This window comes from Cynocephalus volans, chromosome 2, assembly GCF_027409185.1.
Source record: "Cynocephalus volans isolate mCynVol1 chromosome 2, mCynVol1.pri, whole genome shotgun sequence".
NCBI classification, from domain to species: domain Eukaryota; kingdom Metazoa; phylum Chordata; class Mammalia; order Dermoptera; family Cynocephalidae; genus Cynocephalus; species Cynocephalus volans.
In genome coordinates, this window is record NC_084461.1 from 96,593,677 (window position 1) to 96,609,531 (window position 15,855).

At 38.2% G+C, this 15,855-nt stretch overlaps 1 protein-coding gene across 1 annotated transcript in view; it reads right to left on the reverse strand.

Moving 5' to 3' along the window:
* Window positions 1–690: 690 nt before the first annotated feature.
* TMEM232 (transmembrane protein 232) overlaps window positions 691–15,855 on the reverse strand; it is a 188,034-nt gene continuing 172,869 nt past the window's right edge. Inside the window, exons 12-13 of the mRNA XM_063087617.1 lie at window positions 4,360–4,453; window positions 691–870 (exon numbers count right to left, since the gene is read on the reverse strand). Coding sequence (XP_062943687.1) covers window positions 691–870; window positions 4,360–4,453 — 274 coding nt within the window. The remainder of the gene's footprint in view (window positions 871–4,359; window positions 4,454–15,855) is intronic.

The window sequence follows — 15,855 nt, forward strand, 5'->3', positions numbered from 1 at the left end:
TGACTCCTGATTGGATGAGTCTCTCCAATAATTGCGATTGGACCTTCCAGTGTCATCTAAATCTATTCTTATAAACTCATTGGCAAAGTGAAACCACTTTCACTCAAGAGTCTCTTCTGGCATCTGTTAAAGACCAAGCCAATCTGAGACAGCTGGCCCTTCCAGACTTGCTTACATACTGTCACTTATCAGATTCAAGCTTCTGACATAGGGTTTGGTCTAGCATAAATTGACTATAAAACACAAATCCAAGGAGGTGCCATAACTTTTTATTTGAATAATAGGGATTATAGGAGTATCAGCTGATGCTCATTCTGTTTTCAAGAAATAATTCTTACATGATGACTCATTAATTAATTTGCAATCTATTTCCATCTGACTGTTCAATGAATATCAATACTCTGAGAATCCTTGATTAAATATGCTGTATGATCACCAGATGAATCAATTGAGAAAAGCACTAGCTGTAGTCTGGGACATTTTTAACTGATGAAACCATTTCACTCAAGAGTGGTTAAGAGTTGACTACTAATTTAGGCCTAAGATGTGATTATTAAACAGCTTGCACCAGGATATAAACACCTTTTTAAAAAATGGCCTCAAGTTAATTTTAAGAAAGTTTTCCTAACATGTAGCTATCTTGTTCTCTTTCATGCTATGAATTTCTGGCATATAGACCTCAATTCTTTTCTAATGAAATTCTTCAGTCCTAAGAGGAAGCTCATAGGGTTTGGTTTGCTTATGTAGTTTCTCTTCTCTTTTCTTCATAACTTCTTGGAAGTGTTTTATCTCCTGTAACTCTTTATCTTTAAGTTCTTTGTCCTCACATATTGCATCTTCTTTCTGTCGGATCATTAGCTCTTTCTGCCACTGTTACAGAGAAAACTTCATTAACATACAATTTTCCATGAAAAAATACATATTGGTTTAGCTTCTCAAAATGCAGATTTTTATATCCAATTATCCTCTTAGGTTCCCCCCCCCCCCCACAGACATTCCTCAGGAATTCTATACCATACTGGAAAATATATGTCACCATTAGAATGCATATAAACTCTACAAAACAGAATTCCCTCAATATTTTTAAAGATAAAAAACCATTTAAAAGAAGACATAATAGTGTTTATATTTCTATATCCCAAAGGATTTTACATTTTTCATCAGTAATGATATTTACATGACGACATGGGTAATAAAGTAAAAACACATGCTAAAGCAAAACAAAAGGAAAAAATACAGAAAATACAAATTAAAGTGAGAGGCAAAAACTGTGATACTTTTTCATTTGAGATTGAAAATGAAATTAATGGTCAGACAAATGATTATTTTGCAGTAAACCAGTAAAAATACTTCTAAGGGATTCCTCTCAACTGACAATATTAACTCAGGACAATAACAGCATATCTCAAGGCAAGAGCCCTAGGAATGAGTAATCAGTGTTGGAAGCAATGGTGATGAATTAACCAAACATCATCATGAGGAATTTTTCTATCCTTGTAATACATTTGATGAGAGAAATGGTAAAAAGGTAGGGTAACTCTTTTCAGGCTGTGTAAACAGTTCAGGGCAGAATGACTGTTCGCATGAAATGCTGGAAATTCCTAAGGACACTGCCTACACTGCTCTTTTTGTCACACTCAGCTGGTGCATGTACACAAGTGACCACACTGACATTAACAACCTATCATCTAACTTATAGATTACAACATGTGCCTGTGCTGTGAGTTGTGACTACTACTTGTCTCCTGGGATGTATGGATAACAACAAGCAGAACTAAACCTCAGGGTCCATAGCAAGTCACTCAGCCTTGCTAAAGGCAATAACATTTTGTAAAATGTCAACATGCTCATATTAGAGTAAATACTAAAAACCAAATCATAATACCAGATCCACTTATTTTATCTCCAGTTAACTTTTAATAATACAAAAACAAAAAAACAAAAGTTGCCTGCACTTATCTTGAGGATATAGCTACACACAGTTATCACTCATATGTTTGGTTTCTCAAAACCATTTTCGCATGAAACATACAGAAAACTGAGGCAAAACATCTGGGACATTCAGGCACAGACTGAATTCATGCTTTGGTACAAGTTCTATGATACTCAACTGTGACATAATTTTTCTCATATAATAAACTAAATAATAAACTAATTGTTTAGTAAAACTACCAATTTTATGTTATAGCATAAAAGCAGTAGTTGGTATAATAATGACATTATCTATAAACAAAGACAACTAGTCTATCCTATATGAGAGATTCAATGTATCTCATGACTTTGTTCTTTACATTGTGAAAAATCAACATAGGATTAATTCTTATGTACTGTCAGAAAAATACTCGTAGAATTCTTTGGTTTCCCAAAAAGCATGTACGAAAGCATCATTTACTGCTTTATTCAACCCATTTACCCAGTGATTCAATCATCATACTATGGAATACCAGCAGCATACAAGCTACCTTGATATCGGCTGAACAAGGAGGTGTATCTTCCCTATTTCTTGTGTATTTTAGCCACTCAACAACAGTCGGTTGACTTAGGAGATTCATACTTGGCATCTACAGGGATGTGTTTTTGTTTCTTGTCAGTATTACAGATCCCACCCTCCCACTCCCCACTCTGGTTAGGGATTATAAACCAAGAACTTGAGCAGCCATGAAACAGTGAAAGGGAAAGTGGATTTGGAGTCCAGAGATCTGGTTTTGTTCATAGACTCAGTCATGTCTCAACACCTTAAAACCTTGGGGAAATAACTAAATTGTAAACCACTAATTTATTCTTCTTATTGGTAATGTTTTACAGGTTTGTTGTGAAAATTAAATTAACTAATATAAGAGCATTTTGTAAAGTATGAAGTATGATATAAGAACAAAGTACTAATGCTATACCCATCTGAAAAAGAATGAATACGTGAATATTTTAAAAATATAATATTCAGAGACACTTCCACAAACCTTCCTAAATCAATACTATGAACTACTATTTCATTAGCTTGCCACATATCAAACAATTTGGATCTTATAAGTTCTCAAACATATTTTCAGAAGGGTTTCCTTTTACCCTTCTTTAGCTACAATATAAGCACATCCGTGGCAGTGATTACTTAGATAATGCTTATATTCTTTGAAAGAGGAAAAGATGATGGTTGTTAGGAGCTATTTCCTAGCCTCTTTTCTGTCATTCCAAATACTCTTTAACTAGCCTTAGGCAGCCCAAAGTCACCCAGAGATATATATCAGAATATTTTGAAAAGTTTGTAAAAAAATGGAATTAAAAGATAATTCGAATCTTTCCACAAACTTTTTGAAGACCCTTGTGTGTATATACTCAAACGTATATAAAATGTTGCCAGGTTGCTATCTCTTGTAATCTATTCCAGATCATTTAGTTAAAGTGAATAGGAAAACATAGATATCAAAATTTATGAACCTTGGAAATTTTTCAGAATGCCCTGAATAGATGATATGTTTGCTTAGCATAAACTTTATTAGTAAATAGTAGAACAATATTACAGCTCTCATTTTGTGATTCCAAGGTATCTGTCAGCCTCCAAACCCCAATACTTATAGCTATTGCTAGAGTGTCTTAAATATTAGCTATGTGGTAGATAACTATTCAATGTGATCAGTAAATAAAATCATCCCTTATTCTTTATCAAAATATCACCAATTAAATGGAATGTGAAATTAATTATGGTAATGGCTGTAATCAAAATCTATAGATAATACTGAACTACTGTGATAAGATTAATTTAAGCACATTCTATATGCTATTGAATCCATGTTGCATTTTCAAAAACCGCAAAAAGTAAGTACTTTCTCTCCTACTCCAGCTCTACTCCTAAAGAGAAGTAGACATAAAATGATGAACATTTGGTAAGAAATTATAGACTAAGTATAGCACAATGGATTAAAGTGGCTTACGTGAATAGCCTTGCATTGCCACTCATACTAAGAACAAAGTGATTTAAAGTCTTTCTGATCTGTCAAGGGTAAAGAATGGTCACTGAAAATTGAGTCAAAAGATTTTTGTTCTGTTATTAGAACTACAGTGCAGAAGAAATCAGTGTTCAGTGTTGAATATCAGATTCTTGTCACAAGAAATCAGTACTAATTCAGGAAATAGAATTGCGCTAGTGTTTTACAAATGACAGAAGGCTGCATTTTCTGTAACCCAATGAAGGCACTGACGTGTGCAGATAGTCTAGTAAGATATAATTAAATTTGGCAATGACCAATTACAGCACCACTTTTAAATTCCACATGTTAATGTTTCAGTCTCAGAACCACATTTTATACTTCAAAGTGCCTTTAAAGAACAAAACTTTTGCTGCTAGTTTAAGAAAGTCACTCTTACATGATGGTCAATGATTTTTGCCAATTCTTTATCCGCCTTGGTGAAGAAATCTGGGTATGGAAACATGGGAAGTTCTGATACAGAAGGATGTTCCCTTCAAAAGAGCACAAAGAACAGATCCAAGGTTAGATACGGATATTCCTCTTTCCCAGAAACAGACAGATTTGTAAGTCATATTCATTATTAAGCATTTTCATTGTACATTGCAAACATACAGAATTTACTCAGTGTAGACCACTGTATATTAACTTTTAGTTTCCTTATGCAACATAGGTTACTAAAACTGACAGTTTTCAAGGTTAGGGCATGGCATATAGAATGAAGACTAGAAAATAATAAAAAGGAAATCTCCGAGCAGATGTAAATACTACAGCTAGTCAGTAGCAAATGAGATGATAGGATCTGAAGGGCTTAGGGAAATCTGATGTAGACTGTGCCAAATGGGGAGATAAACGTGCACATCCCACACACAGCTCCGCAACCCCGAATGTTCTGGTGGAAGTCTAGGCCTAAGAATTTGATCTAAGATACATTAAAAAATTATGTGATTTCAATACTTCACCAAGGTGTTTGTCTCACTAATGGTGAAAGTGTGGTGAACAGTTTAGCAATAGCTCAATGAAATTGTTGGCAGTACAAAGCTGGGCTTCAAACTAAGGGTGATTTAGTGTTAAATTATCCACATAATAACTGTATTGTTAAGATTCTTATGAAAAAATGATGTTAATCCAAGAGTATGTAAAGGATTAAGATGATGGTAGAGGATGATTTTGAAGGACAGAAAGTAGATGTAAAGAAGAAAGTCTTAGGGAAGAACCTAAAGAGATACAGTCTGTGAGAAATTTCCATTTCCAAAAAAGTCTGATTAGTTTTTAAGACTAGAATGTATAGCATTAATTTTTTTTCAAGTTGTTGCTATGCTATACCATTCCAGTGAGCTCTACATTCTTTTTTTTTAATTATTATTTTTTAACTGACATTTATAATTATACATATTTATGGGGTAGAGAGTGATATTCAGATAAATATATACAGTGTGTAATGTTCAAATCCGGGCTATTAGCATATACATGACCACAAGAATTTATCATTTCTGTGTGTTGAGAGCATTTGATCTTCTCTTCTAGCCATTTGAAAATATACAAAAAATTACTGTTAACTGTAGACATCTAGGACTGTTATACAACCCAAAAACATATTCTTCCTAACTGCATGCTCCCCTATATCACCAGGTCCTGTTTCTCTATACTGCACTAAATGCTTCTCAAATATTTTCATTTATCTTTGTCTCCACCACCACTTCCTTGATCCAAGCCATCAATGAAAGCGACCTTAGCCAGAAAACAGCCATTTTTGAGATAACTAAGACCAAGCATAAAATTTCAGTTAGCCATTAACTTAGGAATTGATAATCATCAATTCCTTGAGGTTAGCAGAGGAATGAGAAACTGACCATGTGGTGAAACTTCTCAGGGATGAAATCATACCCTAAAAGGATCCTTCTCAAAAGTTTATTTCTGTTTATCTCCCACTACACACTCTCATGTTGATTTTCTTTAGATGTTGCACACCTACAATTAATAATTGAAATGAAGTTTTCTTTTTTTTTTTTTTTTTTTGCCTTTCCTAATCAACTGCAAACAAAGGAATTCCAAGAGAGAGGGAAAGCATCCTAGCTGATTGTTAACTCACCTTTTCACTTAAAGGAAAATTACATCCACATTAGTTAGAGGTACGAGTCAGGTATTCCTATATTCCAGTGATGCTTGACAGAGGTTATTGTCTTTGAGCTCTTTCTAAGGAGATAAGGACCCTGATCCCAAAATAACATCAAAGGTTTGAAGCTAACCAGTCCATCAAATGTAGACTCCATGACACCAAAGCACCCAGTCTATCATGGGACATTGACGTCTAACTCAGACCTTCTGCTGAACCCATGACCAGCCTACCCTTTTGTCTGCAGGATTAAATCCCTACCTCACCTTCCCACCTCATCTCCTTTATAAACCCCAGAACAGCATCAGAAGGTGGGATGATTTTAGCCTGGCCATCCCCCAGATGCTGGTTAGCTGAATAAAGCTTCTAATCCTTGAGCCAACTTTTGGACTTTTGAGTCATCTGTTTAGTCCGAGAGGGCAAGTCAAGCCTGTTGCTGGTAACAGCATCATCTCTTGCCTGGACAAAGGCCTCATTTTTGGAATTTCTGCATTCACCATTCCTCACCCACTTTATTCTTGTCTCTATAAAGTAGCCAGAATTTTTTTCCAAAATACGAAGTGGATCATGTCAATTTCCTACATCAAACTGTTCAATATTTCCTCACTGTAGAAAATAATCTAAGTGATTCATTTTCAGAAATAATTCAGGCCCAGCCTGAAAGTTGTCTGACTGGTCCAGCCCATTCCTGGGGGTTCGCTTAATAGATAAAGTTGTCTGTGAGATGGTAATGAGTTAATAGCCCTTTATTGTTCTCTTCATTTCCTAATGTTTCTCCTTTCACAGGGTTTTGGGTGGGCCTTTGTCATGGGCTTGTCCTGAGCCCTCAGACAAAGAAATTTCCTACAAGGGCGTAGTAAGTTGGGGTACTCTTAGATGTCATCCGGGAAGATTGTGCACCCCAACCAATGAAGAGGCAGGGTCAGGGAATTGCGCACTAGGAAATAAATTGCTTGCTACAGCCCTTTTCCAGTGCCTGCCCGTCAGACACCCGAACCTTGCAAGGCCATAATTAAAGTCTCACTTTGCTGTACCTTGTGTCTCCGTGTCCATCCTTTGGCCTTGGAAGGGTGAGGGTGTTTCTCACACTCATTAACATTAGGATTGAAAGCACATCGGTTAAGGAAACTTGAAATAGACTGTTTATTTGTTAAGGTGGTTTTGCAGACTTATTTCTCTCCTTTCTTTGCCCAGTCTCTTGCATCCCTAATACACAGGTTTTCTTGCCATTGCTGCAATGTCCATTGCTCTACCCCACTATTGCTTGTTTGCACATGCTGTTATCCTTTCTTCTCTTTTCTTTCTCCTCCCCGTCTCTCCCTGCTGCAGGGCTGATTATTGTCTACTTATCCTTCAGCTCTTAGTTCAAGCCCACTGCCGTAGCTCTCAATACACCACGGATACTTCCTTTGTTATACTTACCTCACTTCTAATTTTACATTTATCAACCGCATGTGTGAGTTTTACATTTGACTGGAGTATGAGTTTGTTTGACTATTGTATGAGCTACATGATCATGGAGACTTTTACCTGTTTGTGTTGAAATAGAGCCGCCTACACCCTCATAACATACACTATCTGCTTCTGTAGAATTGCTTGCTTAACCTAAGTAACACCATTTTACCCCCGTCTGACCTGCAGACTACCCCCCTCTTCTGTGTGAGAAACCGTTGACCTTCTCATAGAAACAAAAACTGTTGTATAGAAAGAGGAGCCATACACAGTGAACTATTACATGTGAACAGGAACCACACACAATAAAAATCTGTATACTTGATTGCTCTAATGGCTCATTTTTGGCTTCTGTAACCTAGCTACCTAGCTTGCTTTGTGCACCTGGACAAACCCATGTGCCAGTGGAATGTGGTTTTTGCCTTTAAAATCCTCACAAGACCAAGGCCTGGGGCCATTCTCCCTTGGTTGCTCCTTGAGAGATGGTTGCTGGCTGGCTGGAGTGAATAAACTGCCCTTTTCTGTATGAGTGGCATGTAAGTGCATTCTTGCAAGAGGGTGCCTCACAACAGCTTATCACTGTCTCCTCAGTTCCCAGCACAGTGCCAATAGACACTCAATGAATGTTTGCATACTTGCTGAATGACTGAATAAATAAATGAAAGCTATGATATGCTTTAATCTCCTTTGCTTTACAAGCCATTAGTAAGAGTCTACCACACAACACTCTTATATTTGTAGACTAGCATCCACTATAGCAAGTGATTGGCAATCTCAGAAGACAAGTTGTAGAGTGGAGTTGATAGCAGGAGTTCAAAGAAAATCAATTGAAATGACAGGAGACCAGGGAAAATGGTGCTCTCTCCCAACCTATAATATTCAGAAATATTTTATGGCAGAGGAGCCATGAGCTTCCTACTATATGCATAATTAGGCCTCTAGCCATTCTATTATGAAATTAAAGGAAAATATGACCCCAGAAAGCTGGGGAATTGGGGACACACAGGGACTAACAGTTGGATTAACTATATTCATTCAACAAAATTTGGGCACTTCTGATATTCAAGTGTAGGGGGGCATAGAAAATTGTGGTAGAATTGTAGAAAAATATAACCTTAATGTACGCAGTCTTGTAACAAATGCTTAAGCAAAGCAGCTTCTAAGGGGCCATACAAGCGTCAGGCCCTAGCACACTAAACATTAATAGCCCCCACCCAGTTCCAGGAAATGACTGGTTCCTTATCTAAAGGCCACCTGGCCAGGCCCTGGGGAAGATAAACGATTGAGAAATGCACTATCAGGGTGCCAGCCTGCTAAAGCCCACCTGTAAACCTAAAGGCATCACAGATAACCAACAACTCATCCTGTCACAAGATCTGTTCAGAAAAACTGTATAAAAGCTGCTTGTATTGTAAATTCGGGGTCGCTTATGTCTTGAATGCTGAGTGACCCCAGCATGCTGGAAATAAACTCCTCTTGCTTGATTGCATCGGACTCTGTCTCGTGGTCTTTGTGAGGTGAGCTATCCCAGCGTGTGGGGTTTGTGCATGGTGCACGGATTTTACACAAGTAATTGTGCTAAATGCTGTGAAAAGATAAATAAGACCATCTTAAAATCATCTAAAGGTTAAAAGTATTCAAGCAAGTTGCCTAAAATTCTTTCTTGAATAATAAGTGTTGAAATTTTTAAAAATGCAGACAATGTAATTTTAAAAGACCTTTAAAACAGAAAAATTAAATGAATATGTTTATATATCTATGATTTCTAGTTACCTCAGTTCAATAGTTTATACTAGAAAAGAAAAATGTATAGCTAACTATAAAATAAGACAACATGAGAGAGAGATAAACATTCAGTGACATAAAAAAATATATAGTGAAATGTTTAAGCACATGGGCTCTGTACTCAGGCAGATCTCAAAGCAAATTTTGGTTCTGCCAATTAGTGTTATTTAATTCTTCTGTTCCTCAGTTTCTGCATCCTTCATATAGAAAAATAATAGTACCTTCCTCATTATGTTTTTACAAGGCTTAAAAAGGAGTAAGACATGAATTAAACACTAAACAAGTTTCAGTTGTAATATCTTTATTATTATCATTATCAGAAGAATTTAGAGGAGAAAGCCGCAGCTTTTGGGTGGTACTATAAATTATAGGAAAAAGGAATGGAAGACAAGATAGTTTTGATGAGCCTTAAATGAGATGTAGATGTAGGGGCCAAAGGAAAACTTCACCCCTATATTAATAAAAATCACCAACAAATTTAGACCAATAGGAAGAAAAGGCATAGCAAATTTTAGTATTTAATGTGCTGGGAGAAGGCAAAGCACAGGGGAATCAGAAGAGAGTAATGTTCCAAATTCCCGTGGGATTAACAAAGCTAATACACCAGTTTTCATGGGAGAGAGAAGGTGGGGGGTAGGTAGAAGCCCCAGAATAATGGTGTGAGACCAGGTTTCTCTGAAGTTCTGAGGGGAGGTGCTGTCACAGTTGAAAGAAGGAAATCAGAAGTTAAAGTTAACTATAGGCATCTAGTATGCAAATAAAAATACTTCAGGTAGTTTCACAGCTGCTCTCAAAGAATAGATAGCAGCCAAAGGAGGGGCTCTGCAGAGGAATCCTGGCTATTTGCATTAACGGGTGTAAATTTCTTTTCACAAAGAAACAGTCTTCCAGCTAATCTTGTTTTTCCTGTCTCTCTGAATCAGCCATCTTGAAATATGTCAAAGAAATGTATTTTGGGGCTGAAATATTTTGCCTTCCCACATAGAATTTTGATGTTTGAAGTTAAACGGGAAGTAGACAGACTTTTCCAGAAAGATGGTGTGTTAGTTTCCTAGGGCTCCTTTAACAAATTGCCACAAAGTGGGAGGCTTAGAAAAACAGAAATTTATTTTCTCACATTTCTGCGGGCCAAAAATCCTAAATCAAGGTGTTGACAGCATGTGTTCCTCTAGAAGCTCTTGGAGAAAACCCATTCCTTGCCTTTCTTAGCTTCTAGTTGCTGTCGGTAATCCTTGGAATTCCTTGGCTGCTTGTATCCACATCACTCCCATCTCTGTCTCTCTTCATATGGCTTTTTCCTCTTGTGACTATGTATCTACTCCTTTCCTGATTTTTTTTTTTTTAATTTATAAAGAAAAGAGGTTTATTTGCTCATGATTCTGGGATAGCTGCATATGATGTGGGCCTTAGGCTTCTACTCGTGGTGGAAAGCAGCAGGACAGCCAGCGGGTACATACAGATCACATGGCAAGAGAGGAAGCAAGAGAGAGAGAGAGAAGGGAGAGGTGCCAGGCTCCTTTAAACAACCTGCTCTTCCAGGAAGTAACAGAGCAAGAACTCACTCACTGCCACCCCCACCCACCTCAGGACATTAATCTGTTCATGAGGATATTGCCAAATTGAGGATCAGATTTTAACATGACCTTTGGAGGGTACAACATATCCAAACTCTATCATCCTACCCTGTGAGGAAAATAGAATAGTTTAGTCAGGCCCCCTTGCCTCAGGTACAGTTGGGGGCGGTGCAACACATTCCTTGTAAAGAGTTGTGTGTGGGTGGAGTTAGTGCACATGCGCACCCATGTATTTTTTTAGTTTATTGCTAGTGTGTGTTCTTGAGTTTATGAAGCATCAACTGGACAGCAGAACTCACATCTAAAAATAGAGCATGTTTACCCTGCTGGCAGCTGCTCAGTTTTCCAGTGGACTTTGCCAGTGGCAATCGAGTTTCTGAGTTTCTCTTTGGGCTGCTTAACTCTTAGACGTGTGTGTGCTGAACAAAGACTATTCTTTCTTCAACCAAGGCTCCAAAGACCTTTTTACCAGTTACCTAGTTCACAGACCTGTTTGTGAAGGGTTTGTGACCCAGTCTGGACAATGGGCTTGAGGGGTCTGTGAGCTCCAGACCCAACCCTAGCTCTACACACCCCTAGCCCCCAAAACTCATGTCCCTCTCACATACAAAATAGAATCAATCCATCCCAATCATGCTAAAAAGTCTCAGCTCGTTGCCGCACCAACTTAAAAGTCCACAGTGTCATCTGAGACTAAAAACAAAACTATTTTCAGCTGTGAACCAGTAAAAATAAAAAACAAATGTATCTACTTCCAAGATACAATGGTGAAACAGACATTGGGTACACATACCCATTACAAAAGGGAGGAATATGCCAAAAGAAAAGAGAAACAGACCCCAAACAAGTCTGAAACTCAGCAGGGCAGATATTAAATCTTAAAGCACCCAAATAATCTCCTTTGACCCCAAGTCCTGCATCCTGGGCACAGTGGGGGGTTTGGGGCCCCAAAGCTTCAGTCAGCCCCTCCCCCATGGCTGTCCTGTGCACAGCCCACTGGGATGCACTAGGACTTGCAGCTTTTCCAGGAGGGTGTTGCATGCTGCCAGTGGCCCCACAGTTCTCAGGTCCTGGTGGTAGCCCCACTCCCTTGGCTCTACTAGACATTGCCCTGGTGGGGGCTCTCTGTGGGGCTCCAAGCCCACATTTCTGGTTGGCATTAGTTTAGTAGATGCCCTCTACAGTGGCTCCTCCCCCGGAGCAGGTCTCTGCCTGGGCCCCTAGGCCCTTCCATACATCTTCTGAAATCTGGGTGGAAGCCGCCACATCTCTGTTGTTCTCGTGTTTTGCCCACCTGCAGATTTAACATCACATGGACAACACCAAGGTTTCCAGCTTGTGCTCTCTGGAGCTGCGGCAGGAACCATACCTGATGCTGCTTGAGGCAAGGCTATTCCAGCAGGGAGCAGCATCCCCAGGTAGGGCAGGGCAGTGGCATCCCCTTGGTCTGTCCTCTGGAACAACTAGGTCCTCCTAGGCCTCAGGGTCTGTGATAGGAGGGGCACCCTTCCAGACTTATGAGATGCCTTCAGGGTCTTTCTCCTATTGCCTTGGCTATTGGTACCTGGATGCCTGATAGCCATGCTGATGTCTTTAGCAACTAGTCTATCTGCCAAACTCTTGAATTTTCTCCTGAAAGCACTCTCAGTCTCTGCCACTTGGCCAGTCTGCAAATTTTCCAAATCTTTATACCCGGCTTCCCTTTTAATTATAAATTCTGGGCTTAGATTATGCCTCTGCCACTATAACTTAGCAAAGGCTGTTACAAGTAGCCATGCAGCTGTCTGAATGCTTTGCTGCTTAGACATTTCTTCCACCAAATATTCTGCTTCCAAACTCTTAATTCCCATCATCTACAAAGTTCTAGGGCATGGGCACAATGCAGCCAAATTCCTTGCCGGTTCATAACAAGGGTGATCTTTGCCCCATATGTCTATCAGCATTCTGTTAATAACCATTTAGCCAATCTCTAAGATGTTTCAAACTTTCCCTCATGTTTTTGTCTTCTGAGTCCTCTAAACTCCTCCAACCTTTGCCCATTACTCAGTTCCAAAGCCACTTCAACATTTTCAGGTATCTGTATAGCAATACCCCACTCCTTGTAATTTATAAAGCAAAGATGTCTATTTGGCTCATGCTTCTGGGACAGCTGCATCTGGCATGGGCCTCACGCTGCTTCTGCTCATGGAGGAAAGCATCAGGGCAGCCAGGGCATACAAGCAGATCGCATGGAGAGAGAGTAAGCAAGAGAGAGCCTTTTCTGTTTCTTATAAAGAGACCTCTCATAAGGACGTTGGAACACTGTTACTGCATTTAAGGCCCAGCTGACCAAGGTGGCCTTAACATTGACCCCAGCTTGACTAAACTTTATACAGGTGTCTTCCTGGCTTTGGGTCTCTAACTTCTCTTTTCTTAGAGCATTTACTCTAGAAAATATGGTTGTAAATTCTCTCTCTCCCCCTTTGAAATGCAAATCTTCTACCAGCCTCTTGCCAGTTTTATAACTCAAGCCTGTCTTTCTCAAGAACCTGGAGCCATCCCTTTGAAATACAATCACCAAGGAAGATAGGGCCTCATCTCCTAGTTTCTGTGGGAGGATAGGAGGCTAACTTAGATAAGTGACAACTAGCAAACACATCACATTGACTTAATCACATTGGCCAACACCAACCTACTTTCTAATGTCCTTCAGTACTTTTTCACTAGCCCACCCAGTACTTAAAAATCTTCCTGTTTTCTGTTTCAGGGAAGTTAAGTTTAATCTCTCTTCCCTATTGCAATAGTCTTGAATAAAATCTTTGTCTGTTTAATTTGTCTGGTGCAATTTTTCTTTGATATGTTCTAATATAGAATGATTTAATCTTGAGAACCTTACCTTAATTAAATCTGCAAAGACTCTTTTTCCAAATAGCGTCACATTCACAGTTATGGGGAGTTAAGACTTGGACATATCTTTTGGAGAACACAATTCAACCCACTTCAGATAACAAAGAAGGATCAAACACTCAGAGGGAGGAAACAGAGGACTCTTATGGGAGAAGTTTGTAGACTGAGGTGGTTGGGTCCTAGAATACATTTAAGGGAAGAGAGGTGACTCATTTATTCACCTATTCATTCATTTACTCAAACCTTAATTGCAAAAAGAATGTTCCTATAAAGAATGGGGGGAAAAAAAGAAATAGAAAACCTCATAAACTGCCTTCAGGAATTTGAAGTTCACATGGAGAAAGACATGTAAACAGACAGCCACAGCACACTGGGAAAACTAATGTAAAATAGCAAAATTGTGGTCTTTGGAATACAAAGGTGGGTAGTTGTCATAATTTATCTTAATCTGAGACTGGATTAAAGAGATCTTCCTGGATTATGCATGATTGTCCCAATAGGATGATGATGAGATTGATGAAGAGACACTTCAGTTTCTTTAATATCAAGAATGAGAAACATACAGAGATAGTTACAAGAAAAAAAGGGAGGGGATAACATACTTCCTATGCAGACTGATGGTTTTTCAAGTCTCCAAAACTTTCAAAGGACATGCAAGTATGGAGTGAGCATCCCATCAGGCAAGACATGTTCCCCAGTAGCACATGGCATGCACAAGTCTCAGGCCTCTTTAACCCCGCATCTCACACTCAGTGTTGAAGCATCAATTCAGCAGATAAAATATTTATTTTATTATAGGCAAACTATAAAAACCATTGAAATTATCCAAGAAGAGGAAGATATTGTATTAATTGAACAAACCACAGAACTCCATTCCTGTTAAAGAACTGAATGACTTGCCCCTTTCTCCTACTTTTCAGAGAAACTTATTGGAGGGTATGGCTTTTCTCTAGTATACTTTATTTTTTTGAGACTCTTCATAGATTTATGACCTTTCACTGATTTCAAACTCAACTTGCTCCAATTGATTGCATATACATATTTTTTTTTTCTTTTGCAAATCTACACTTTCATTACTTGGCTACCAGAATCCTCCCTTTAGCCAACTTTCTTGTCTTCCTTAGTGTTTTACTGCAGTTTCTTCTGATAAAAGCCTTACTTTCTGAAAGCAACAAGATGTCCAAGGTGTAGACATTGTCTATGAGGCCCCGATTCCTTTTAGAAGAGAATAGTATTAGAATCCTGACTTTGGGATATATGGTGGTATATTTGACGATTCCTAGAAACTTTTGAAGTTAAGCACAATAATAACAGAAAGAAAGGCTACTTAAATCACCCTTGTAGAGTAAGAAAAATCACTTTTTATCAAAAGATCGTACATTCATGTCATTTCTGATAAATTAAGTCTCTTTTTAACTTTGTCTAAGAGCTTATGACTCAAATTTTTCTCACTTTTAATTAGCTTTGTGGTAAGATACTGAACAGTGTCAACCAAATTCTGTATTTAAATTGCACAAATTGCCTCCAACATTTAGAAATTTTCACTTTTTGTTCTTTGGACCTGAAGGGGTTAACATATAGATAGTCACTTTGTTAGTATTACTGGAGCAATAATTGTTTGAAGAAAAAAATAAATTCCTGCCATCCACCAAGGGAAACTGAAGAATATGCAGGTCTAAAACATCTACATAAAATCAGAAAACAATAGCAATAGGAGGTACAGCACAGACAAACAGAAGCCTCTGAGGGTTTTTTAAACATTATTTTTGTTCTTCTCTAAAATTTCACTTAGTTCTTTCTCCACGGTCACTGGTGCCATGATCTCATACCATGGGGAATATTTGTGTTAAATTTTAATGCAATAAAATTTTGTGTATATTTGAATAAAGATAGACCTCAGTATTGTACTAACTAGTCTTTTCAAAAACCATTAGGATTTCTGTTTGTCACTATGGATAGTAGCTTGCAGAAAACCAATGACACTACAAACAACAATCATAAGAGCCAGAGATTATGTAGCTAGATTTGTTTAAAAGCACTGATGATTCAGTGAAGCAGCCAGGAACTAAAGGACCAAAATCTC